We start from the raw sequence: 25,121 nt of genomic DNA, 5'->3' as shown, positions 1-25,121 counted from the left end.
CAGGAGCAGGGTAGGAAGGAAACAGTGATTCTGAAAATGATGAGCGGATTAATTGTGGGGTGAGAGCATGGACAGAAACTGGGATGTTGGGAAGAAAAGAGTATCCTGTCTCAGCTGATGAGAGAAAATGACCACAGACTGGGGAAGCAGTACAATGAATAGGAGAGAGTAAGAGCTCTGTGAAGGCTGGGCAAGGGCTGAGACAGGGATGGGTCACTGGGAAGAAGCCACCAACCTCCACACAGAGAGCCATGGAGGTCTGACAGACTCCCTGAGGAGGAGAGGAAAGGCCAGACAGGGAGGTGAGGAGTGCTCTGGGAAGAGCTGAGGGCTGTCCAGCTGTAGTGAGATGTTCCTAGAAGGATATTTGTTCTTTACAGGAACGCAGACATTCCTGGGGGAATGTCTCCATTTCGTTATTTGCAAGACATCATGGAATGGTGATAGAGACTTCCTGAATACCAGAGGAAGGCTTATAATGTACAGTGGAGCAACCCAACCTCACCCCAGCACCTCTGCACTCCCCCTGGCAGTACAGGCTACTGACTCATCCTGTTCCTATTAGAGGTTTCCAGCTACTGCCCCAGGAGCCTTCTGTAAATAACCTGGTGTTTTCCCAAAATCCCTCCCCCTCCAGCAGCCCCGTTGCTCCATGCTCCAGGTGGCCAGCGGGGGCTCCAGAGGACAAGGCACAGGAGGAGCCCCGGACTTGTCCCACCCTCACGGACGGTCCTGTGGGAGCTGTGGTGGGTCTCCCACCCAGACTGGGGAGGGCAGATCTACCCCTGGAGCAAATGGGGTCTTGCCAAGCTGAGCATCCCCTTCCATGGGTGATCTGGCCCATTTCCATCTTGCCCCTTGCAGAGAGGCATCTTTCAGGCTCACTCATCAGTCCAGATCCCATTGCCTCACTGTTCTCTTGCTTGTCTCCAAATATCCTGAGAAGATGAGGAGAGAGCCTGCCTCCACATGCAGGGCACCCAGCCAGGCAGGAGGTGGGAACGCCAGCTGGGCTGGGAGGGAGTGAGCATCATCCCCCTTGGATCCTGTCTGGCTGCTCAGGGAATACAGCTTGGACATGGATGTAGGAGTGTGGTTTGCCTCTGAGCTGTCCCCTCTGACTGTGCCTTCAAGCATCTCTGGATTACACTTGGAGAGCCAGCATCTACAGCCAAGTGCTCCCGTGCTGCTCCTGAGGCACACAGTGCCAAATGTGGAGAAGTGTTTTGCTAAAAGGCGAGTTTCATGAAAACAGAAGAATTTGTCTAGGATCTGCTTTGATTATCCAAATGTTTTCAATGAGAGCTTTTCCTTTCAGCCAGCTGGACACCTTTGTGCCTTAATCCCTTTGTCAGGAAGCACATGCCAAATTATTTTGGATTCTCACTATTTTGAAATTAATAAAAGCAAAAATTTTCTGAGTCAGTTTAGGATCAGTTTAGTTTAGGTAATGTGTGTTTCAGGGGACTGGTAAGGGCCGAAACTTTTCTGCTGCTGAGAGCCAAAACCAACCCCAAAGCCAAGTTGCTTGGTTTCTTGGAATCTAATTCTTCCTCAGAAATCTGACAAAAGATCCCACTCTGCCAGCTCGTGGCCAGCTGCTGGAGGCAGGAGGTTACAGTCATGCCAGTGATGCCCTGGGATGTTGTAACATGCTCCTAAAAATGTTTTCTTACCCACTCCCCACATTCCAGTGATGACGAAAAGAATGTAATCTCTTCCAGCTCTTGCCCCTTTCAGAAAGGGAGGTTGAGTGTGTCACAGATAAGGAACCATCTTCTCTGAGAGGAGCCTTGAGACATGAAGATGACCATGGAAGAGAGGGAAAAGTGGGCTAGAGCATCTCTGGGGTGATTAATATAATTATGCAGCAAAGTGGTGGTGTAGGAAGGAAGTTTTCCCATCAGAATTCCTGACCCAGCAGGCAGTGCTTGGAATCAGTGGGATTTGTCATTGAAGGAGTCTCACTGATGTTGCCCTGTTTTAGATAGAGGGATATGATTGAGGTTTTCTACAAGTCCCCCAAAAAATCCCAGGAGAAAGTGCTGTGTAAAGCAAATGCCCAAAATAAGTTCAGTGACAGCAGAAATAGGGAAATTCTCTGTCTTGAATGAAAGGGGAACCTGGAAAAAACTGGTGAGGCTGGCTGATCTATGTTGCTATTTATAGCAGGGTTTGATGCTGAGGAATTGGGATTCACTCAGAAAATTAAGTAATTAAAGATGCCCTGAGTTCAGAAATTGCCCCTACATCAAAATCCACAGTCCCTGCAGCAGCTCCATCCTGCCCTGTTCCACCTCCAGCACTGGTGACATTCCAGAAGTGTCCAGAAATTTCACCCCCACCATTCTTGACGCTGGAGAAATGTTGGAATTTTTTAGATGATGTCACATCCTGGAACTGACTCCAGTAAGAAGCTGTGCCTGTGAGAGTGACTGGGGTCCAGGGGAGAGCATGGCCAGTCACCTCAGGAAGCTGGTCATAGCTGATAAGAAATGTGTATCTTGCTAAAGGTCCCATCCTTCTCCAGCAAAGGCATTTTACAAAATAAAATATTACAGGCAATGCCCTTCTTTCTAATGGCTGAAGCTGCAGATTTTTCCTGGCTTTTCTTTTGAAGCACAGCAAACCAAAGAGAATGAAGTCTACAGTATTTCAAGGCAAATTAAAGTGAAATAAAAAAGCTTCTTTGCCCCACACCCCTCTCCATTCGTGGCATGAAAGGAAAAGAAAGAAACAGGGAAAACCTGATTTTTCGCAATTTTTAAGCCTTAGGGAGGTGACTGTGGGGCTGTGCCCCTGGTTCACCCTGACTGCTGGCTTCAGGAGCTGAGACATACCCAACCCACCCCCTTCAGCATCCCTCAAACCCCAAATGTCCATGAGGATGAGACAAAGTGTCTCTGCTGGGGCTGCATCCTCAGCCCACCTCGTTCAGATAATTTTTGAGTCCCCCAGAGAGAACAAGGAGGACCAGGCTGAAAATTCAGAGCTCTGCTGGGATGAAAACTAGAAGAGGGTAGAGTTAGAACAGATATGAGAAAGGAATTGTTCCCTGTGAGGGTGGGCAGCCCTGGCACAGGGTGCCAGAGAAGCTGTGGCTGCCCCTGGATCCCTGGAAGTGCCCAAGGAGAGTTTGGACAGGGCTTGGAGCAGCCTGGGATGGTGGAAGGAGTCCCTGCACATGGCAGGGCGGGGTGGAACAAGGTGGTCTTTAAGGTCCCTTCCAACTCAAACCACTCTTTGATTCTGTGAATACCAAACCCACTTTTAATGAACACAGTGGGCCTTGCCTGCTCATTATAATAAAGGAAAAATAAAAATAAGTATGATACAAACAGTTTTCATTTTCATTGGTGCTCCTGCTGTGCAGCTTTTTAGGCTTTTTTGGGTGGGATAGGCAGAGGTGGCCCCAGGGAGCATGGAATGTCTGGCTGATCCCCACAGGTTAGAACCACAGCCTCCCCTGAGAGCAGAGACAACCCTTAAACTTGTGTCAGGGCCATTGCCACAGCTGGAGGACTTCCCTATTTACAGAATCATGGAATCTTTTAGGCTGGAAAAGCCCTCTGAGGTCACTGAGTCCAACAATCCTCCAAGCATTACCAAGGCCACCACTAACCCAGGTCCCCAAGTGCCACATGCACACATCTGTTAAACCCCTCCAGCGATGGGGGGCTGATGGACCCCGGACTCCCTTGCCCAGTGCTGGCCCCTTTTTGGGGGTCCTGGCAGGGCTGTGTCTCTGTGGAGAGTTGGAGCCCCACAGGAGGTGTGAACCCCAGTCCCACAGCGAGGTGTGAGCTCTGCAGCTGCCAGTAAACAGCTGATGTTTACTGGCCTTGTGGCTTATTCAAAGCTGTAAAACCACTTCCCATGTAAGGGGCTGTTTGGAGGTTGGGGTGCTCAGCAGCGTTTCTCTGAAGTGCAGGTCCTGTCCCCTGTAATGTGAAGGGTTTTGCCACCTCAGATGGGTTTGTGGCCTTCAAAGGGGACATTGTCTGGCTGCCCCAGCTAGCACGGGCTGTGCCTGGCACCCACGTTCCCGGGGAGAAAGGGGAGGGCAGGGGCAGCTTTGGCACAGCTCCACGGTCTCCTGCATCCCTTCATGGCCCTGCAGCCTCCCCCTGTGGGCTCCTGTATCCTTCCACAGCTCCCACACCTCTCCTGCATCCTCTCACCACCTCACAGCCACAGCATCCCCATCCCTCCACAGCCCCAGCGTTCCTGCATCCTTTGGGGACCAAGCAGGGATGCACAGCCACATGTTGGGACTTGGTGGGGTCAGTTTGTGAGTGGGAGTAGAGGGACCTGGCATCAGTCAGGGATCAGCTGAGGGACAGTGCTATGACCACCAGAGCACCTCACCTCTGCCCCAGGTGAAGCCACCAGCATGTTCCAAATGGATCATTCCACTCCCCAGAGCTTGCATCCACTTGTGGAAAGAGGAGAAAAGGCTGCAGGAAGTAACAGGGATGGAATAATATTCCTTCCTGTGCTCCAAGGTGTCTCAGTGCCAGGGCTGAGATAGTGCAGCCCCCACAGGTGAGCTGTGCCCCAGGGGGAGGCTGACAAAGTCCCCCACCAGCCTGGGGACAGCCCCCACTATCACCCAAGGGCAAAGTACCCCCATTCCCCTGCCCTGGGTCCTTGGCTTTGTGACCTATGTCTCTAGGTGAGGGCAGGATTTCAGGGAAGCTTGAAGGAGTTTGGAAGCTTCTGGGCTAATCTTTGTCACTGGTCATATTCCAGGGGTGAAGACTCAGCAGTCCCATAACATCCTTTCCTACACTCTTCTCCTTTGAATAATTTTAGCTTCCTATTTCTACCGTGCCGGCACCAAAACAAACCTCATACCCCAGTCAGCCAAGAATGGCTTGTTTCCAGGAATAATAAAGGAAGCTTGAGAGAGGTCAGCCTGCAAACATTTAAACTGCAGGAACTGCAATAGCAGAGGGCTCTGGGATTTGCCAGAGAAGTGAAAACCAGTGGACAGAAGCAGAAAACTGAAACCAGAAACTGGGTGCAGAGGCTGGCGAGGGCGACTCGCTGGGGATCAGAGCTCCAGGGGGGCAGGTGGTGACTCAGAGCTGGAGCCCTGCAGGGAGGGGGGGTGTCTGTGGCAGCAGGACCTGCCCCCCCTTTCCTGCCATTCTGGGGGAACAACAGCTCTGCTGACAAAGGAGCTCTGTGGGCACCCACTGGTGACACAAGCAAGGGGCTGCAGCTGCAGCAGCTCTTTGCAGCATCTCCTCCTCCTCCTCCTCTTCCTCCTTCTCCTTCTCCTCCTCCTCCTTCAGCTCCTCACAGTGCTATGCTTTCTTTTCTCACACTGACCATCTCAGAGCTTCCAGGTGAAAGACAGAGCTGCAGGTCACAGCCACCACACCTTCCCACATCCCCTGTGCCCCGTGCACATCATCAGCCTCGTGGCTTGTCCTTGCAGGCAGCAGCTGCTGAGCACAAGGTGTGAAGTTCCCGTGAGCAAAGCTGTCACCTGCTGCTGCAGCCACAGTGTGACTTCCTGCAGCCACAGCCGCTGTCACTGCTCCGTGCTGGCCTTTGTCACGCTTGCATGTGAGTTGCAAGAACAGAGGAACATAAAACTCCCACTGTTGGTTTCTGAATGAATTATTTCTGTGGCAAAAAGCCATACTTTGGGTTTTTTTTTTTTTTTTTTTCCAGCAGCAATTCAGCCACAATCTGAAGCCACTTCTCATTCTGCACCGAGTTGATCAGACTTACCAAGGGAACAAAGAGCTGATCCTGCCAGAGTTTGCTTCTGGCAAAATCCACCACCTTCCCTGATATCCTCGTCAGGACTCAGAGAGACCTTGGTCCTTGTAAAAGCACACTCTTGGCCACTCTGCTGAGGTCTCTGCCCAGATGAGGATGAGCCACAGCTGGCAGCACCAGGGATGTAATGCAGGACAAGACCATGAGGGAAAGGGGAAATGCAAAACAAATCCTTCCCATGGGATAAGCATAGGAAAGAGCAGATCAGTCTAAGGAGCCTCCAAACTTCTCCTTTCAGCCAGGGACAAGCCAGGTGGTGAAGGACAGTGCCTCCATTGCTCTCATGTTCAGCTCCAGGCAGCCAAACAGGGGGTTTAGAGTTCTGGGAGAGAAAATCCCGGCTCAGGAACAGGTCATCCCTCTCCCTGCTCCCCAAGAAGCTGCCCCAAGTTGTTGACCTGCTGAGACTTGAAGGTCTCTCCCCTGTCAGGCAGGTTGTCCCCCACTTTTGTCTCACCTCTTTAGCCAGAAAATCCATCTTCTACCCAAGGCATCTCTTGGAGGGAGAGGCTGAGGCTGGCAAAATGTCTCATGTGTGGCAAACCCCTGCTGCTAGTGAACTCCCTGCTCCCAGTGAGATCCTGCCCTTTGGGATGCCTGTGACTGCTAAGGGCAAACTGATGAAGCATGAATTAGTGAAACAGCAGTGAGAGAGGCTGAGAATGGACTGGACACTGTGCTGGAGGGCTGGGATCTATGGCACAAAGTCCAGCTGGAGGCCAGCCAGCAGCAGGGAATCTCAGGGATCGATACTGGGCAGTCCTTAACATGTTTATGTCCTGGCTGATGGGACAAAGGCCACCCTTAGCGAGCTGACAGGTGACACAAAGTTGGGAGGATGGCTTCTTACACTAGAGGGACATGCTGCCATCATAGAATCATGGAATTATTTGGATCAAAGAGACCTTAAAGCCCATCCAGGTCTGCCTCCCCTGCCATGGCAGGGACACCTCCCACTGTCCCAGCTGCTCCAAGCCCTGTCCAGCCTGGCCTTGGGCACTGCCAGGGCTGGGGCAGCCACAGCTGCTCTGGGCACCCTGTGCCAGGGCCTCATCACCCTCTCAGAGAAGAATTTCCTGCTGATATTTAATTTGAATCTCCTATTTTTTATTTTTTTCTTTTTTTTTTTTTATTTTAAATTTAAAGCTGTTCCCTCTTGTCCTATCACTTTTGGCCTGTGTGAAATCCATGGAGATCTCATCAGGCTGGAGAACCTCATGAAGCTCAAAAAGAAGTGCAAAGTCCTGACCCTGGGAAGTAACATCCCCAGGAACCAGTAGTTCCTGGCAGTGCTGACCAGCTGGAAAGCAGTTTGGCACAAAAGGACCTGGGATTCCTGGTGGACACCACACTGGACACGAGCAGCAATGTGCCCTTGCCACCAAAATTCCAAGAGGCTCCTGGGCTGCATGAGGAGGAGCATTGACAGCAGGTTGAAGGAGGGGACCCTTCCCCTCTCTTCAGCATTGGTGAGGCTGTTCCTCAAGTGCTGGGTCCAGTTCAGGGCTCTCCAGGATTAGAGATGCATAGATATACTGGAGAGAGTCCAGCAAAGGGCTCATCATAGAGATGATTTAGAGACAGGAGTATTTCTTCAGGGAGGAGATGCTGGTACAGTTCAGGCTGGAGAAGGCTCAGAGTATTCTTACCAATGTTTGTGGAGCAAAGTAAATGCAGTCCAACTCTCCTCTGTGGTGGCCACTAACAGGACAAGAGGCAACAAGAAATTCTACTTAAACACCAGATAAAACTTTATTGCACTCTGAAACAGGCTGTCCAGAGAAGCTGTGGAGAGTCTCACAGTCCACCAGGACATGGTCCTGGGCAGCTTCCCCAGGAACTGGGCTGGATGAATTTCAGCCTCAGCTCCTCACCAGCCCTGTGGGTGTGGGGAGGGCAGGCTGAGTGTTTTGGGTGGCACAGAACCCTAAGTGCAGCCACCCCTGAGCTCTGGGGAGCAGCTCAGCAGTCTCTGGCAAACAGCTGGCACACAGCAGCACGAGAGCACTTCTGTGCTGCCTGTCGGGGTTTTTTCCAGAGCTGCATAATCTTACGCAAACATTGTCTTTCCCTAAACAGCCTCACAGGGAAACCCCCCTACCTAAGTCCAGAGGGACCATTCTCATTTTTGTGGCCAGGTCACTTGGCACATTTAATTTCCTTTTGATTTGAATAAGGCAAAAATGAGTGCTGAGTCACTTGGCATTGTGAACCATATTCCATTCTGCCTCACTTCTTTCTATTCCCTCCAATTCCCTTCAGCTTTTTCACTTTCATGTCATCCTTTGGAATTTCCTGTCATCATCTCGGAATTTCCATTTTGGCTCCTCCCAGCTCCCTCTAGGACTCCCTTTTAAAAGGGAGCTGAATCCAACTGCTGCACACTGAGCTGCATCTTCCAGAGCTTCTGCTCCTGCTCCGACAGCCCTCACCTGTGGAAAGATGAGGGTCTCTGCAGCTGGATTGGCTCTTCTCCTCATTTCAGCCTCCTTCTCCCAAACTTTCTCTGGCCCAGGTGAGTCCTGCTTTTCCATTTGTGAAGGGAGAACAGTTCTGCGCTTCTGTGTTATTTCTCCATTGAACTCCCATGGGAGATAACTGGGAATTTATCAGCATTTGTGCCACTCTCCATTCTGCCCAGAGATCAGCTTCATGTAGGAAGCCTGGAATTAGAAAATCATCCATCCATCCATCCATCCATCCATCCATCCATCCATCCATCCATCCATCCTGGGCTCAGAGTACTTATTCTTGATTAGAGTTGAGAGATTTCTGCCTCTGTCCTGGGGCTGGAGTAGTTGGGGAAGTGAAGTTCTGAGCAATGGCAGGATGAGAATCGCTCACAGTACCTTGATACTGCTTGTGGCATTGGACCAGATGATCCCCAATGTCCATTTCAACCTTAATTGTTCTCTAATTCCTCACTACCTTCCCTGCCAGCACAGCTCCTAGTGCTCACCTTGTCTTCCTTTGCCTATTCTAGCTGGACTCGACATCCCAATATGCTGTTTCACATACAGGCAGCACAAAATCCCATGGAAGCTCATCCGGCGTCATTACACCACCAGCAGCAGTTGTCCCCAGCCAGCCATCGTGTGAGTGCCAGCACATGGGACAGGGCAGGGACAGCCTGAGGGGTGGGGGAGTGACCAGATCTGCACAGCCAGGGGGGCTGTAGGAACAGAGCAGGGAGATGGGAATACCAAGGAGAAAGGGCTCGAACAGGGATTGCTGGGGATGCTTGTGTGGGGATTCCCAGGGATGCTCCTGCAGGAATGGAGGAGGCAAAATGGGAGAAGGGATGGGAGTGGGGAGCATCACAGCCAGCTGCTGTTTTCAGCATCAGCACAGGGAAAACCTCTTGCAGTGCTTGGAGCAGGGATCCAGGCTCCTGCAAAGCAGGTGTGAGCAGAGATCTAACATGTCCCATCCCTGTTCCACAGGTTTGTCACAAAGGAAGGCCGCCAGGTCTGTGCCAATCCCAAACACACCTGGGTAAAAAGCTACCTGCAAATCTTGGAGCAGAACTGAGCCAAGCAGTGTGGCAAGAGTAGCTACTGTCATAGACAAGTCAGCTCCAGCTGTGGAGCAGGACCTTGGGACAACAGGAGCCACATCTGCATCTGCAGCTGTCCCAAGGGACTGCTGGAAGGGCACCTTGTGTTCAGGGCTGCTGCTTATCCTTGGCTTGCACGGACCAGGCTTCAGCCTCATCCCTCTGCCCAAACCCAGGCCCATGGGACCACACCTTGGCTGTTGTATTGTTTGAAGTTATTTAAGAAATCATCATATGGGACAGTCCTTTTTTTCCTGTGGATAATGATATTATTTATAGGGGGGTGACAGGGAGGATATTTCAAGGAAGATGGCCCATTGTTGGATGATGGGGACCCTGGTTTATACATGTCAACTCATGATTCTGGAGAATAAACAATTTGGAGAAAACCTTTGCTTTTTTCCCTTTTAAGTGCCTCTGTGTGGTGTTCACCAGCACATACAGAATGTCCCATCTGAGCCTCTATAGGACACATGAAGATGGAAATTGGTTTGAGGCAAACCCATAAAGTTTCCATACTGCAGACTCAGGAACATCCTCCAAAACCTCATTCCCCCACAGCACACACCCCCACTCCCCACATCCTCTACAGAATTAGAAGTGTCTGTACCCACATGTGGGACTTTTACATCGATGAATGTGCTCTCCACACTCCCCAGGCACATCCTGCACACTTGCTGCTCCCAGCCCCACACACCCCAACTCAAACTGATCCCTGGGCATGCAATGTCATGCTGACACCAGCAGTGGTGCCTGGAGAGGGACAGGGACCCTGTCTTATTCTGACCACCCCAATGGTGGTTCTTCACTTTCCCACCTGTAAAACAAGGGGAAAGGTCCAGCTGTTGCTGTAGGGGTAAAACAACCAGCAGAAAACCTGCTGCAGCTGTTCTCAGGATGCAGCTTTCAATGGGAACATGAATGGGAAGCAGCAGGTCCCAAGGGTAAAACCACAGTGGTGGGCACAGCTTGTCCATGGAGATCATGCTCAGGGCTCCTTGACATCTGCACTCTGGGAAGAAATCCCAAAAGGATTTGAGTTGTAAAGGACCTTAAAGCTCATCTCATTTCACCCCTGCCATGGGCAGGGACACCTTCTACTGGACCTGCGTGCTCCAAGCCCTGTCCAACCTGGCCCTGAACACTGCCAGGGATTCAGTGGCAGTCACAGCTGCTCTGGGCACCCTGTGCCAGCCCTGCCCACCCTCACAGGGAACAATTTCTTCCCAACATCCATTCTAAACTGACCTCCTTCAGTGTAGTACCATCCCCTTTTTGTCCTACAGCAACAAGCCCCGCTAGAAGTTTTGCCCCCATCTTTCTTACAGACTCCCTTCAACTGTCCCCACAGCATATTCCAGACCTGGCCTAGCATTGCCCACATCACATTCTTCCTAAAGCCAAAAAAAAAAAAAAAGAAAAAAAAAGCTTTCTCTTGGTGTTTACTTTCCCCCTGCAGCTATAGGTCAGATTTGGCAACTCTGAGGTTGGGAAAGCACCACTGTATTGTCTTATGATTTCTCTCTAGTCTTGTGTTTTCTGGGCAGGAAAGCTGGCTGCTGTCAAGAGGGTCATGAACACCCAAAGAGCAGCATCCCAGCAAAGGGCAGCCCAACCCAGCACCATTCCATATCCCAGGAGATGGTGCTGGGGTAATAAATGGAGAGATGAAAATCTGCAGGGGGTGTGTCCTGAGTGGGGCTGCCTCACTGTGCAGTGAAACCCTAGAGCAGAGTGGTTGGTGGATGGGCAGGAGCAGGTGAGGATCCTGGAATGGGGTGCTGGATGTCTCCCCTACCCCTGAGGACATCCCAACCCAAGCCTGGTGCTGCAGAGGAACTGCAGGAGACCCAAACTGTCCCTGCTCTGGGACTCTGAGCTGAGAGGGGGTGGAGCATGGATGTTTTGGAGAAAGGGAAGGTGAGGGGAGTGCTGGTGTTTATCCCATGCCCAGGATGCAGGAACAGGCTGGAGAGGCTGGGTCATGCACTGCTGCAGCTGCCTCCCCTCCAGACAGTCCCTGGCTGTGTGCCCAGGCACTTCTGGGAATTTCCCTCTCAAGCCTTTCTGGTTTCGGTTTCCAGTTGCTGGACTTAGGGAATGTTTCCTTCACTGCCTGCAGTGGCAGAAGGCATCAGGAGATCAGAAGACTTTCATGGTTCCATGGGCAAAACACTGGATAGCCTGGTTGTCTCTGGCCTTTTTAAGAGCATGAACCTTGTGGCTATTCCATCTCTCCCAGCTTCACTTGGAGAAGCCCTGGGAGGAGAGAGGAGCCATGGAGACCCTCAGTCCCAGTGTCCACATTGTCTCCCTGCTGGTCCCTTCTCTTAACCCCATAGTGAACATCCTATCATAGCTTCTTACTGTCAGTCCTGGAGAACTGATGGTTTGAACTTGGCCCCACATCTCAGTCTCTTTAATTTCTGTCTTTTCAACTTGCACTGGCCACTTAATCCAAGAATCCTTTCTCCTAAATCCACCCATTTATACATGTCACCACTGGTGCTACCCTGTGGAAAGTGGGGACTGGATGGATCAGTGCTAAGCACAACAGTGAATTGGTGCTTATCTTGCAATGAACACTAACAGAGCATCCCAGGAGCTAAGCCTGGCTCAGGCTGCATGCCAGAGGAGCCTGTGCCAGGGATGCAGTCCTGGCCACCTCCCTTCCATCTCACCATAGGGACTCTCCTGAAACCCACCCTGAGATTTCCAGGCATTCCTTTGCCAAATCTTCAGTAGCAAAGCCCCTCCAGCTCCCAGCCTTGGCTATGATAGGATAGGGGAAAAGGGCTGGGAAGAAGTTCTGGCTCCACATCAGTGCAGGGGCTGGGAGGTGCTTGGCCTGCTGCTGCTGTGCTGCTGTGCTGCTGATATCAGGGAGGCCAAGCAGAAGTGAAGGCTTTTAGACTTAAGGAGGCTGGGGCACTTCCAGCTGAGAACTTTGGGTTCTTTCCCTACATCTCCAAAAATAGTTGTAGTGGGGTCCCCATTTTCCAAACAGGAGGGGAACAACCAGAGATGACACAGAGAGAAAACAACTTTATTCTTTGGCACCCACAAATAGCTCTGGGATGAAATCCTCCTCCCATTCTAGAAGTGGAGGCACAAGGTGGGGCTCAGTTTAGCCACATCACACAGCAGGGCACCCCAAGATGGGTCTGCAAGGCCAGGAGGTCTTCACCATCACAGCTGTCCTAAGTGTAGCTGGACTATTGTGTTAAATGACACCTTTGCAAAACAAAACAAACTTCAGGGGTCCCAGGGTGGTTCAGCAATCTTGGTTCTTGGCAGGAGTGTTTCTAGGTCTGTGCCAAGCTCTGATGTGTGGTCTGGCAGGACTTCTCAGCTTCCAGTGCTCACTGCAGCTCCAGCCTGTTCACATATTCCTTCAACCACCTGGCATCAGGGTTAGCACAAACCTCCTGCTTTTTCCTGATCACAAACCTGGCAAGTCATGAGTTCAGGGGTTACAGTCCCAGAGGGAAACAGGACATAAGGGACTTTGGTTGTGTGGTTGGGTCATCTCTCACAAGCCCTCAAGCACCCAGGAGTTGCAAAGACCCAGAGCACATCAGGGTCCCTTGAGAGAACCTGCCATGCTCAGATATTCAGCTCTTTGTCCAATACAGGAGTGAACCTGGACACAGTGTGAAATGTGTGGATTGGGCTCAATCTGGAAGGTCCTGCTGGCTCCTTCCCTCCTTCCCATGCCTTATTCCCAGCACCAGCACAGTCCAAGGAGACCAAGGGACCACACATGTCTCAGCTGAGGAGGGTGAGGGCTCACACACTGCACATGGAACCTGGGTGACTGCTCCCTTCCCCCAGGGATGATGCCTCACATTATCCTAGTTGGATGTGAAGCCAGGAGCCCAAAGGCTGGCAAAGCCTCCCCTCAGGGCCCAGAGCTGGTACTTACACAACTGCTGGCTGGGAGAACTGCTGCTGGTGTGGAAATACTCTTGCACATGACTCTGAGGCAGCTTTTGTGAGGTAGCTGAAGCAGCACAAAGTTGTGTCAGATCCCACTGGAAGAGATCAGGAAATCCAGCCTGAAACCATCACTCAATAAATTATACATTCCCAGCTGAGAGCACAGGCAACCACCTCCTTAATCAGCTGGACTGCTTTCTCCTACTGCTTTTCTCTGAAAATCAGCAAGAAATTGCTGTGATCATAGAAGCTTGATAAACAACATTGCTAGAATTGTTTGTTAAATGTTTTACACTCACATCCCAGGGTAAAAATCCCTGTCATTACCCTGGGTCCACTCCTAAAAGCCAGCAAGAAAATCAGGGGACAGGAAATCTGAAAACTTTGATACCAGTAAAATTCATCCCTATAGATAAAAGGATGCTAGAAAGGAAGATCAGCCCAAATAAATCTGGAGAAGTTATTCAAACAGGTTTCCAACATTTGCAGCTGACTTTTGCCAGTTCTGCTCCAAATTGCAGGCAGACAGAGCAAAATTCCATCCCAGGAGAGCATAGGGATGCTGTATTCACATGGAGCAAGAAGAGCCTGAAAAAAGGGGCTGCAACCAGGATGATGGAGAGGCAGAGTGTGGGGATGTTCCTCCTGCACAGAGATAAGCTGCAAGGGCAGAGGCAGGACCAGAGCAGTTTCCTCCTGTGCCTTTTGTGAGGTGCTGGCTCAGTCCTTGCTTTTTATAGGGACAGTGGCCACTCAGTCAGATTTGAAGGCAAACAGAGAATTTCCAAAACATAATAGAGCTAATGTCAGTGCACCTTTGCCTGAGAAATACTGAAAAAAAAAAAAAAAGAGGAAAAAAAAAGAAAAAAGGAAACAGTTGGTTGAAGAAGTAGCAGAATAGCCTTTGTGTGAAGGGAGGTAAGCGTGAGCAAATCAGTCCTCACTGACCAAGACAGGATATGAAACCATCCTTGAGCAGCAGGTTCACATTTACATCATCCAAAACAACTCCGCTTATCAAAGTCACCTCACCACCCCTACCAAAGCACCGGGAGGACCCAGCTCAGTCTCATCTTCAAGGAACCAGGTCTGGGGGTCATGGGTGCTCAGACCCTCAAATGGAAGGTGCAGGTCCAGCCAAGGGGTCCCTTCTGCAGTGGTGAGTCTGGGAAATGTCCAGGGTGGATAGAGGGGGTCAGTGAGGGCAGCACAGGCAGCAGGAACACTCAGTCTGAAGACTGGCTGGAGATCCAATTCTCAGTGCTGTGTTTCCAGTGTGGGCTGTGCCCTCCAAACCCCTCCCAACACCACCACTAAGGACAGGGCTTGACTTGGAACCAGCCTGGATGGGCTGACTCTACAGAGAGCATCTTCTCCAAGTGCCAGTGGTACAAGGTGGGACACAGAAAGGAGAGCAGGAGCTCCCCAGCCCAGGGAGCTGAGAGGGATCAAGAGATCCCAGTCCCTGGTGCCCACCTACCATCACAGGGGTCATGGTATGCTCTGCACAGGGCCCCTGGCACTGCCCTTGCAATGATGGGTTCCCCAGGGTGTGCCAGGCAGCATTTCCCCTTTTTCCACCTCTCTCTTCTTTGTGACAGGCCCCCATTTTGCCAGCCCAAGCCTGGGGTTCCTCTGGGTGTTTTCCAGCCCAGCTGTGCTCACAAGGCACCACGAGCTCGTGTTTCCCAGATTTCCTCACTAACCCTTGGCCCCAGTGCTGCGACAGGGCTGCAGAGAAGGGCTGCTCTGCTGCCACTCTCCTTCTCCCCCACTGGCCTCCTGGGTCTGTGGGGGCACTCAAAACCTCCCCAGTGTCCCCTCCACCATGATGTCCCCATGGATGGGGGCCAGGGCTGCAGGAGGGTCTCCAGGCTGTGCCAGGGACCCTGCTGGAGTGGGCAGAGCCCATGGCTTTTCCAAATCATCCTCCCAAGAGGCATCCAGATGGTGTCCTGAGGACCCTGAGGGCTCTTCATGAGCAGGAGCTGGAGTTGAACCAAGTGCCTGACATCATGAGGCTGTCACAGACACATGGTGGTGGCATTTTGGGGCAGCATAGCAATGTGCTGAAGGTATTCAGGCTTTGCAAGGGACAAAACCTCAGCTGGAATTTGCCAACTCCCTGTGAGAGATAGGGAGATGGATTATTTATTGCTACTGCCATACTGCATTCCAGAATTGCAATTAGTTTGTTGGTCTGGCTAATTGATGTATGCATTGCTTATGCCCCAGATCCATGTAGGGTGCAAAGTAAGGCAGTGGGTCTCATCCTCACCTTCTCAGCACAACAACTGCATTTTGTGCTAAGCCTCATCCCCACTGCCCCAAGGCTGATCCTGGGGCTGGGATTTCTTTTTCCAAGGAGCAGTGCCTGTAGAAAAAGTCTATTTTTATGTCCCCCCACCTGCCTTTGCGACAAGGCCCTACCAAGGGCTCCAAAAAGCAGTTCCCGTGCTGTGTCACCTCCCACCTGCCTTGGTGAGTGGCAGGCACTCAGCTTCCATCAGAGATGGAGACTGTCCTGCCTTGGGACACACAAATGAACCTGTTTAATGTGCCCAGATCTGCTGGCAGATGAAGAAACTGTTACTGCCTGTGACATAATATGTGACAGGGCCAGATCAAGATCTAAGAAACCACAGAAAGATACTGATGTTCCTCCAACCGCAAGGCAGCCAGAGCTCATGCTCTGTCACAGCTGGTAAAGGCATCCGAAACCATGACATCTAATTATTGCTCTGACAGTGCTCTGGGTTCTCCTCAGTGAGGAAACATCCCCCTCCCTGCTCCAGACATGGCCAAGGGCTGGCATATCCTGTAGGATCATCACACAGCCCAGCCTTGCCCCTCACCCAGGGGCTGTGCCCTGTGCAGGGTTTTCTGAAGGTGCCCTCTGCAGCCCTGGCCCTCACAGCAGAGATGCCAGCAGTTTGGAAGGATGCCAGGTCATTCATTGTGGCTCCATCGGGATCCACCAGGCACTGCAGAGAAATCTGAAAAGAGATGGTGGCACCACAGGCACGGGGAGGGAGTGTGGGGAGCCGGGGCTGGGGAATGCCCCAAGTCCCACTGAGACCCCGGTCAGGTCATGGAAGGGCAGCGGCGGGACCGTGATGGGATTTGGCCTCAGATGGAGACAGGAGCTACACAGACCATTTTCCTGGAAGCTTCAAGGGACAAGGCAAAGCACAGGGAGGTTTCAGCAATCTGTGTGCATCGATCCCTGAAAACCGAGAGGTTTTCTCTGTCCTTTTACTTCCCCTCCCAGCACAGGCGAGCACTGGGAGCACTGGGCCCTCTGCTGTTCTCCACGGGAAGCGTTCTCGGGAGCCCGTCCACTCACCCACCTCAGCCGGGGCTGATCCCTCTGCTGAGGGCGCCCTCCCTGGGGTCTCCCCCTGCACGCAGCCCAGAGCTCCGTTCCCTGTGTCAGGGCTCCTTCCCCTTGGCCCTGAGCCCTGCTGGGAGCTGCAGGCACAGGTGACTCTCACTCTGTCCCCTTGAGCCCTGGGCTCTACCTTGTGCTTCCTGTCCCGCGGGGGGTCCAGGGCTCTGCAATGCCCTTCCTTGCTGCCCATGCTGGTAACAAATCCCTGGGGAGTGGGGGAACCATTTCCAGCCTCTCTCCATCTCCATGTTCATCAGGAAGCCACTTTTTTGTTCCTCTTCTGTGGGGTAAACCAAGAAATACAGAATTCTCTGCACCCCTTAAGGACTCTCTGTAAAAGAGAATCACCTACTGGTTACCTGCTCTTCACAGCTCCAAAAGCTGTCCCCAACCAGCCATTTTCTCCTAGACTAACAAGATGACTAGGTTACTGTAAAACTAGCAGGAATGGGGACTCCAGACACACTCCCTGCCCAGCACCAGGGCTCAGATCAGTTTCCCTTGCCCAGGAAAGGCTCTGCTGACACTCAGGCTGCACCTGCACTTTTGTTCTTGTCGCCAGGTGACTGGGGAAGCTCTGGCTGTGCACTGGGGGTCAGTATTGTGGTGTCCATGACACTGTGCCCAGTGTGGTGTGTGTCACATGAGCCTGGCAGCACACAGCAGCCCCAAAGGGACCATGATCCAGCAGCAGCAGGAAAAGCTCCCTAGTGAACCCCCAGAAGATGATACACCTTTTCCTGAACCATTTGCTTTCACTGCCTTCCCCAAACCTGCCTTTGGTGCTGATCAGAGTCATGGCATCACCATGTCCTGCTTCCCTGACCTACACAGGTGGTTCCCCTTGCACAGAGGGGCTTCCCAATGCCACAGGCACCCCTGCCCATTCCCCCAGAAAGGCTGAGGCCTCCATCCCCTCTGGGCCTCTCCTTGAACTGTGGGAAGCAAGTATCCCTTTCCCTACAGGGTTTGGTTGATACCAGCAGCAGGTCATTCCAGTGGTGGCCACTCTCCACTGGTGGTCACCACTCCTCCCTGGTGGTCACTACTCATCCCTGGTGGTCACCACTCCTCCCTGGTGGTCACTACTCCTCCCTGGTGCTCTAGTGGTCAGGATTTGGCACTCTCACTACCGTGGCCTGGGTTCAATTCCCAGCCAGGGAATTGAGCCAGGTTCCTTCAGCCACCACATGTTGCAGTCTTTTCCTGGGTGGCTGTGCTGTCCTGGAGCAGCTCTTGGGGTGCAGTTCAGGGTTCAGAAGCTCCCAGTGTGTGTGGGGCTGGGTCGGGCTGGGTCAGGGTGGGATGAATTTTGGGGGGTGTAAAAAAATGAATTTGGGGGATGTCTTCTGTCCTGCCAAAGGCCTGCAGCTGCCAGTGGGGTAAAGCCCCTGTGGTGGGTGTAGGGAGCAATGTATGACAGGGATCTAAGGGCTCACATGCCAATGGCTGATACCTCCCCCAGGGAGGGGTTTACACTGCATGATGCAACACTGCCTGTGGTGACATTTTCTGTCCCCTTCTAATGCCATGACCAAGGTTTGGCTCCATTTCCCCAAATGCAAATGCTTTGTTGTGCCAGCTGGGAGTCGTTGGAAGGGAGGGAATTGGCATGATAAAAAAAAATTATCCCACCCCCGCAGGATCTGCCTCTAATCAGCTTTTGCCCTTGTTCCTTTAAAATATTTCAGGCATTGATCTCTGGCTATCAGGGACACAGTAAATCACAGAGGTCTCCCAGTTTGTTTAAACGAAGTTAAGTGTATAAGTGCAGAGCAATAGCTGCAAGGAGCTGTGTGAAGGGCTGTAAGGAGCAGGTGAGGGGCTGTAAGGAGCAGGTGAAGGGCTGTAAGGAGCAGGTGAAGGGCTGTAAGGAGCTGTGTGAAGGGCTGTAAGGAGCAGGTGAATGGCTGTAAGGAGCAGGTGATGGGCTGTAAGGAGCAGGGGAGGGGCTGTAAGGAGCTGTGTGAAGGGCTGTAAGGAGCAGGTGAAGGGCTGTAAGGAGTTGTGTGAAGGGCTGTAAGGAGCTGGTGATGGGCTGTAAGGAGCAGGTGAAGGGCTGTAAGGAGCTGTGTGAAGGGCTGTACGGAGCAGGTGAGGGGTTGTAAGGAGCAGGTGAAGGGCTGTAAGGAGCAGGTGAGGGGCTGTAAGGAGCTGTGTGAAGGGCTGTAAGGAGCAGGTGAAGGGCTGTAAGGAGTTGTGTGAAGGGCTGTAAGGAGCTGGTGATGGGCTGTAAGGAGCAGGTGAAGGGCTGTAAGGAGCTGTGTGAAGGGCTGTACGGAGCAGGTGAGGGGTTGTAAGGAGCAGGTGAAGGGCTGTAAGGAGCAGGTGATGGGCTGTAAGGAGCAGGGGAGGGGCTGTAAGGAGCTGTGTGAAGGGCTGTAAGGAGTTGTGTGAAGGGCTGTAAGGAGCTGGTGATGGGCTGTAAGGAGCAGGTGAATGGCTGTAAGGAGCAGGTGAAGGGCTGTAAGGAGCAGGTGAGTGGCTGTAAGGAGCAGGTGAGGGGCTGTAAGGAGCAGGTGAAGGGCTGTAAGGATCAGGTGAAGGGTTGTAAGGAGCAGGTGAGGGGCTGTAAGGAGCAGGTGAAGGGCTGTAAGGAGCAGGTGATGGGCTGTAAGGAGCAGGTGAGGGGCTGTAAGGAGCAGGTGAAGGGTTGTAAGGAGCTGTGTGAAGGGCTGTAAGGAGCAGGTGATGGGCTGTAAGGAGCAGGTGATGGGCTGTAAGGAGCAGGTGAGGGGCTGTAAGGAGCAGGTGAAGGGCTGTAAGGAGCAGGTGAGGGGCTGTAAGGAGCAGGTGAGGGGCTGTAAGGAGCAGGTGAAGGGCTGTAAGGAGCAGGTGATGGGCTGTAAGGAGCAGGTGAAGGGCTGTAAGGAGCTGTGTGAAGGGCTGTAAGGAGCTGGTGAAGGGCTGTAAGGAGCAGGTGATGGGCTGTAAGGAGCAGGTGAAGGGCTGTAAGGAGCAGGTGATGGGCTGTAAGGAGCTGGTGATGGGCTGTAAGGAGTAGGTGAGGAGCTGTAAGGAGCAGGTGAAGGGCTGTAAGGAGCTGTGTGATGGGCTGTAAGGAGCAGGAGAGGGGCTGTAAGGAGCAGGTGAGGGGCTGTAAGGAGCAGGTGATGGGCTGTAAGGAGCAGGTGAAGGGTTGTAAGGAGCAGGTGAGGGGTTGTAAGGAGCAGGTGAAGGGCTGTAAGGAGCAGGTGATGGGCTGTAAGGAGCAGGTGAGGGGCTGTAAGGAGCAGGTGAAGGGCTGTAAGGAGCAGGTGATGGGCTGTAAGGAGCAGGTGAAGGGCTGTAAGGAGCAGGTGATGGGCTGTAAGGAGCAGGTGATGGGCTGTAGGGAGCAGGTGATGGGCTGTAAGGAGCAGGTGATGGGCTGTAAGGAGCAGGTGAGGGGCTGTAAGGAGCAGGTGATGGGCTGTAGGGAGCAGGTGAGGGGCTGTAAGGAGCAGGTGATGGGCTGTAAGGAGCTGGTGATGGGCTGTAAGGAGCTGTGTGAAGGGCTGTAAGGAGCTGGTGAGGGGCTGTAAGGAGCAGGTGATGGGCTGTAAGGAGCAGTGTGAGGGGCTGTAAGGAGCAGGTGATGGGCTGTAGGGAGCAGGTGATGGGCTGTAAGGAGCAGGTGAAGGGTTGTAAGGAGCAGGTGATGGGCTGTAAGGAACCGGGTGATGGGCTGTAAGGAACAGGGTGATGGGCTGCAGAAGGCAGGGGGACACATTTATAAAAAGCTGACAGTTCTTGGGGCAGTGTGACACCTCTGTAGTGGGCAGGGTGACAGGGTGTAGAAAGCAGGGTGACACATCTGCAGGGAACAGTGTCTCTGAGCTGTAGGGAGCAGGGTGACCTCTCTTTATGGTGGGGACATGCTCCTGCAGGATTTCTTCCTGTGATATGAAATGTTGCTGGGCTGCTCCCCTGAACATCCTCCTGACCATCTCCTAAAGAGTCCCTGGAGATCAGGGCCAGGGCCAGGATGGGATCACAGGGTCCATGTAGCAGTGTGACTGCCCTGTGTCTATCTGTCCCTCCCTCCCAGGGGGACAGGGTCTGACAGTAGGAGTTCATCTGTGAACAAGACTTGAACCCGTGTAGGGAAACCCCATTTCAAGTTCAACACCTTCACCACTTGGCCACCACAACAGCCTGTCCAGTTTGTGTTTGCAGGAGCCCCTGACTCTAACCCTGCCCAGGGACACAGCAGGACCTGGTCCCATTCTGGACATGGATTCTGCCATCCCTGCTTCACACCCAGCTTGGGGATAGCTGCCACCTGCCCTGCACAAAACATCCCAGCAGTGCTGGGAGCAGGAGCTGGGCACCTGCCACAACAACACTGGTGATGGACATGGGGGGATGGACATGGTGGGGAGTCTGTGTTTGTCTTGTCTCCTTGTATCCAACAGGAAACTTGTCCCAACACAACTGTCTCCATCTCCTTTTCTAGCCTGGAAATATCCCAGGCTTCTCCACCCCCTCTTCCCACAATATCCCTATTTTTGCCTCTGTGACAGCACATCCAGACATGGCTTTTGGGGGCAGCCTGAGCCATGGACCTGGCAGGTTCTGTCCTGCAGCTGGGAGGAGATGTTCTAGGCTTGTGTGGTTCTCACAGGCTGCTGCCTGCATTTGGGCTTTTGTGGCAGGGGATTTGGGGAAAGAATGAAAAGGTGGCTGTCGAGAGGAAATCCTTGCTGAGCAAGGTCTGGTTGTGACTTGGTCACTCCTTTGGAGCATAAATCCAATTTGGAGGGCAGTCCCAGAAGCACTACCCTTGATTTGGGTGGGAGCTGGCTTTGGGGACTCATCCTGAGACATCCAAAGCTCTCCCTGAGTTCCTGGAGTTGTGTCCAAGAGCTTCCTTATATCACTGGCACTCCATGCCTCTCCCATTTATCAGAGGGGTCTGGATTTATCAGCAAAATGGGGTCTAGAGTGGCCCACCATGATATCAGATGGATGGGAGGGTCCAGACCACAGTGGAAGGACCTGGAGAGAACCAGAGTGGGAGCAGAGGGACCTGGAGAGCAGTGGCACCCTAACAGAGGAGGTTGGAGGGGACTAGACCTGAAAAAAAGAGGTCTGAGGGTGTTAAGGATGTTGAAAGGTGTGAGAGCTCCAACAGAAGTGTCTGGAGGAGACTGGAGGATACCACATCCCCCAACTGTTTTTGCAACCTGGCTGGACTCACACTTTCATTGCACTGGTCACAGTTGCCCCAATAGTCCTCTGAACCTTTCATCTTGTTGACATTTTTCCTTATCTAATCCTGCGTCGTTGGCAGTCAATAACTATTTTCATCTACATTTCTTGTCATATTTACAGACAAAACAATCTTGCCTGGTTAAAAGAACAAGATGTGTTTACAGAAAAGTCTGAGTTGAACAGAGAGCTGACAGCTCTTCTCCTGTAACAAATGGCACTTTGCAGTATTATGCAATAGAGAAAACCACAAGGTGTGTCATGAGGCAGAGCTTCTAAATCAAGGAAATGTTCAGACTCTCATTTTCACCCTTTAACCTTCCAAGCTGCAGAAAACAGTGACAGCCCTGCACAAGCAACTGCTTTGCTGGACCCAGCACACAGCTCTCACCATTCCTGAGGAGAGGGAATGGCCTCAAGCTGTGCCAGGGAAGGGTTAGGTTGGGTATTAGGGAAAAACTCCTTCACTGAAAGGGTGGCCAGGCACTAGAACAAGTTGCCCAGGGCAGTGGAATCACCATCCCTGGAACTGCTCAAAAACATGGAGAGGTGGCACTTGGGGACATGGGTTAGTGGTGGCCTTGGCAGTGCTAGGGGAATGATTGGATTCAATGGTCTTTAAGAGCTTTTCCAACCTAAATTATTTTGTGATTCCTTGCTTCACTGTTCCCTCCCATCACTCGATGCAATGTTAAAGACACTGCTCTCACCATAAACATGCCACTGGTTGCAATGTGAGGGCACAGGATGATCCAGAAGAGCCTTGGAATACCAGGGAACCCCTGCAAGCTCTGTGCATACAGACATTCCCTCACAGGGTTAAGCATTGAATCAAGCCTGTGATCCTTTTTTCTTCTATTCACATATTTGGCCTCTTAAGAATTTAAGCTGCAGTCCAGGAAAAATTGTCCATGGCAGTGAATGAGTGCCCTATCTCCCAGCTGTGGGGTATGATGAAAACTGCAGTGGGATCTAAAGCTTCTTCCACTCTCTTTGCTTAAATAAATCTCTGGAGTGTTTGAAGCCATGTGTTCTCCCAGTGGCTTTCCAGGGCCTGACAACTGCTTCTGCTGCATCCCATATTTCCAGATAAGATGGGAACTGATTCCAGAGCAGGAAGAAATATGGAAAATGGAGAAACCATCCTCCTGCATTCTGTCTTCTAGTTCTCCAGAGAAGCCATGTCCCACTTTCCTGCCTAGGCATGGGCTCACAGTCTGGAAGAGAATGGACAGGATGGAAGAAAGGTTTACTAAAGGATGGGACAGGAAGAAGTTTGGTTCATGAGGGGGAGCTGAAGATTTTATTCAGGGAGTTTGGTCCATGGGAAGGGAAATAAAGCTGCAGCCCCTGGGGAGGGATTGTTGTTCTTATGGAAGAAGTGTTCTAGCTGCTGCTCAGGACTGGAGTCCCATTTAGGCCTTGCAAGAGGAGCATTTTCTGTGGATAGATGTGCAGTGCTTGTCCTGGTGTGTGTGGTGGGTCCTACCCCTGTGCTGGGAAGTCACAGATGCCTCTCCATGGCTTTCCAGCCCTGGGCACTGTGCCTACTGCTTGAGGGGCACTGGAAGGATCCACCAAGCAGCCAGTTCTCACTAGTGTCTCCCCAGCCTCTTGGGCCCACCTGGAGCACCTGCCATGGCTGTGTAACACCATGCCAGGTGGGGAGATGCACCAAGGAGGCTTCAGAGCCTTGGGTGTTGAGTCTTTAAAGGAGAGCTTCCAAAAGAGGTGATAATGTCATCCTGGCATCACACAGCTTGAGAGAGACCCCCCTGAACACATCAGTGCCACCTCCTGAACATCTCTTGCTGTTGCTGTCACTCATCCATAAAAGGTTAAAGTTCTCTTTTAGTGTTGCAGCCTTTCTATTTTTAAAGCTGGACAATCTGGCTTTATTAAATACCACCCCTGTGCTGCTGGGAAGTTTTCCTCCTCTACTTGCCCTACAATTTCTGTGCTATAACCTATTACTTCTCACTTTTATCTGTTTCATCTTGCTCACTCATCCCTTCATAAGCTCTGCCCTTCATCTATTGGAGCAGAAGATGCACTGGATACAGTTTCTGTAAACTTGTGCCCTGGACAAGGACAGATTGGCTTGCCCAGGCTATTGGCTCTCAGTTTGTAAATAAATCCACAGTCTGAAACATAGGAAAAATACACCATTGGCAGGTGAAGAGGAAACTTTGTATGTTTGAAGTTGTACCCAAATTAAGTCCTTAATCATTACTGACATGATGGTTCACACCTGGGATTTAAATGTGTCTCTGTTATTCAAGGCCAGGTTAAATGGGGCTTGGAGCAATCTGGTCTAGTGGAAAGTGTACCTGCCCATGGGATGGGGTGGAATGAGATGACCTTTAAGGTCCCTTCCAACCCAAACCAGGCTGGGATTCTGGGATTCTATGATTTATATGAAAACAAAGCTGAAGAAGCTTGCAGGAATGTCAGAAGTGTCAAATGAGGAAGGGGAGGATGTTGCCTTTTGCCAGGATGGGAAATAGGAATGCAATAAGCTCTTTCTTCTGTTCGTGTTGCTGGAGTTTAATGACCCTGTTTCTACAGCTACATTTTAGCAAAGGCCATCAGTGGTTTGCACAGCTCTGGATTTATTCTGGGATTCAGGGGGAAGATCTGCAGCCTGAACAGGACCAAGAAGTAACACTGGCAATACCAAGAGCCTGAGAGAAAAGAAATCTGCATCTTCTCAAGACAGAGACCTGCTGCTTGGTCAGATAACTAATGGATAATTATTGCCCTGGTTGCCTGGATATCTTGTACACTGCTGAATGTACATTGACCTTGGTGAGCAGGATACCCTGGGTTTTCTGGAGGCTCCAGAGACTGCACTGAAACACCACAAATCCCAGCTGGAGGTGACAGTGGACTGCTTACCTGACACGTGCAAGCCTTGGGAACTGCACTTATAATGGACATGACAGGTAATGTGAAGGCAACTTTGCCTGCCAGGGGACTGAGCCATGGGAGCAGCATTGTGCCCCCTGCCCACAAGGACGTGTGTCCTCGAGGATGGACAGTGTCCCTGTCCAAGGGCAGGGGGGGTCACCATCCCTCCTGTGAGATGTAAAGGAAAATTCCTTGTCTGACTAGGCAATTCCTTGTCTCCAGCCTGGCAGTCCCACTAGCACTGCCGGGGCTGGGACTGAGGTCCTTCCCAGCAGTGGCACCAGCGACCCCATGGACTCCCCACACCCCTCACACTCCCCCAGTCAGACCAGGCTT

General features: G+C 51.9%; 1 protein-coding gene and 1 non-coding gene across 2 annotated transcripts; both read left to right on the top strand.

The window, feature by feature from the left end:
- Positions 1-8,079: 8,079 nt before the first annotated feature.
- On the top strand, positions 8,080-9,728 carry LOC130260833 (C-C motif chemokine 4 homolog). Its single transcript, XM_056506578.1, has 3 exons — positions 8,080-8,311; positions 8,780-8,891; positions 9,240-9,728. The coding sequence occupies exons 1-3, from the start codon at positions 8,239-8,241 to the stop codon at positions 9,325-9,327; spliced, it is 273 nt and encodes a 90-aa protein (XP_056362553.1). The 5' UTR covers positions 8,080-8,238; the 3' UTR covers positions 9,328-9,728.
- An 8,046-nt stretch (positions 9,729-17,774) lies between these two features.
- TRNAE-CUC (transfer RNA glutamic acid (anticodon CUC)) lies at positions 17,775-17,846 on the top strand. The gene has a single exon. It is a non-coding gene; the product is annotated as a tRNA-Glu (tRNA).
- The last annotated feature ends 7,275 nt before the right edge of the window (positions 17,847-25,121 follow it).

Source organism: Oenanthe melanoleuca, chromosome 19 (genome assembly GCF_029582105.1).
Source record: "Oenanthe melanoleuca isolate GR-GAL-2019-014 chromosome 19, OMel1.0, whole genome shotgun sequence".
In the NCBI taxonomy this organism is placed as follows: domain Eukaryota; kingdom Metazoa; phylum Chordata; class Aves; order Passeriformes; family Muscicapidae; genus Oenanthe; species Oenanthe melanoleuca.
Note: the sequence above shows the minus strand (reverse complement) of the source record. Positions and strands in the feature narration are given on the sequence as shown.

Bases quoted from the DNA above. Each gene is read 5' to 3' on its own strand.
- LOC130260833 (XM_056506578.1), top strand. From the start codon at position 8,239: ATGAGGGTCTCTGCAGCTGGATTGGCTCTTCTCCTCATTTCAGCCTCC. The intron at 8,312-8,779 runs GTGAGTCCTGCT...TGCCTATTCTAG, and splicing joins CCAAACTTTCTCTGGCCCAG to CTGGACTCGACATCCCAATA. The intron at 8,892-9,239 runs GTGAGTGCCAGC...CCTGTTCCACAG, and splicing joins TGTCCCCAGCCAGCCATCGT to GTTTGTCACAAAGGAAGGCC.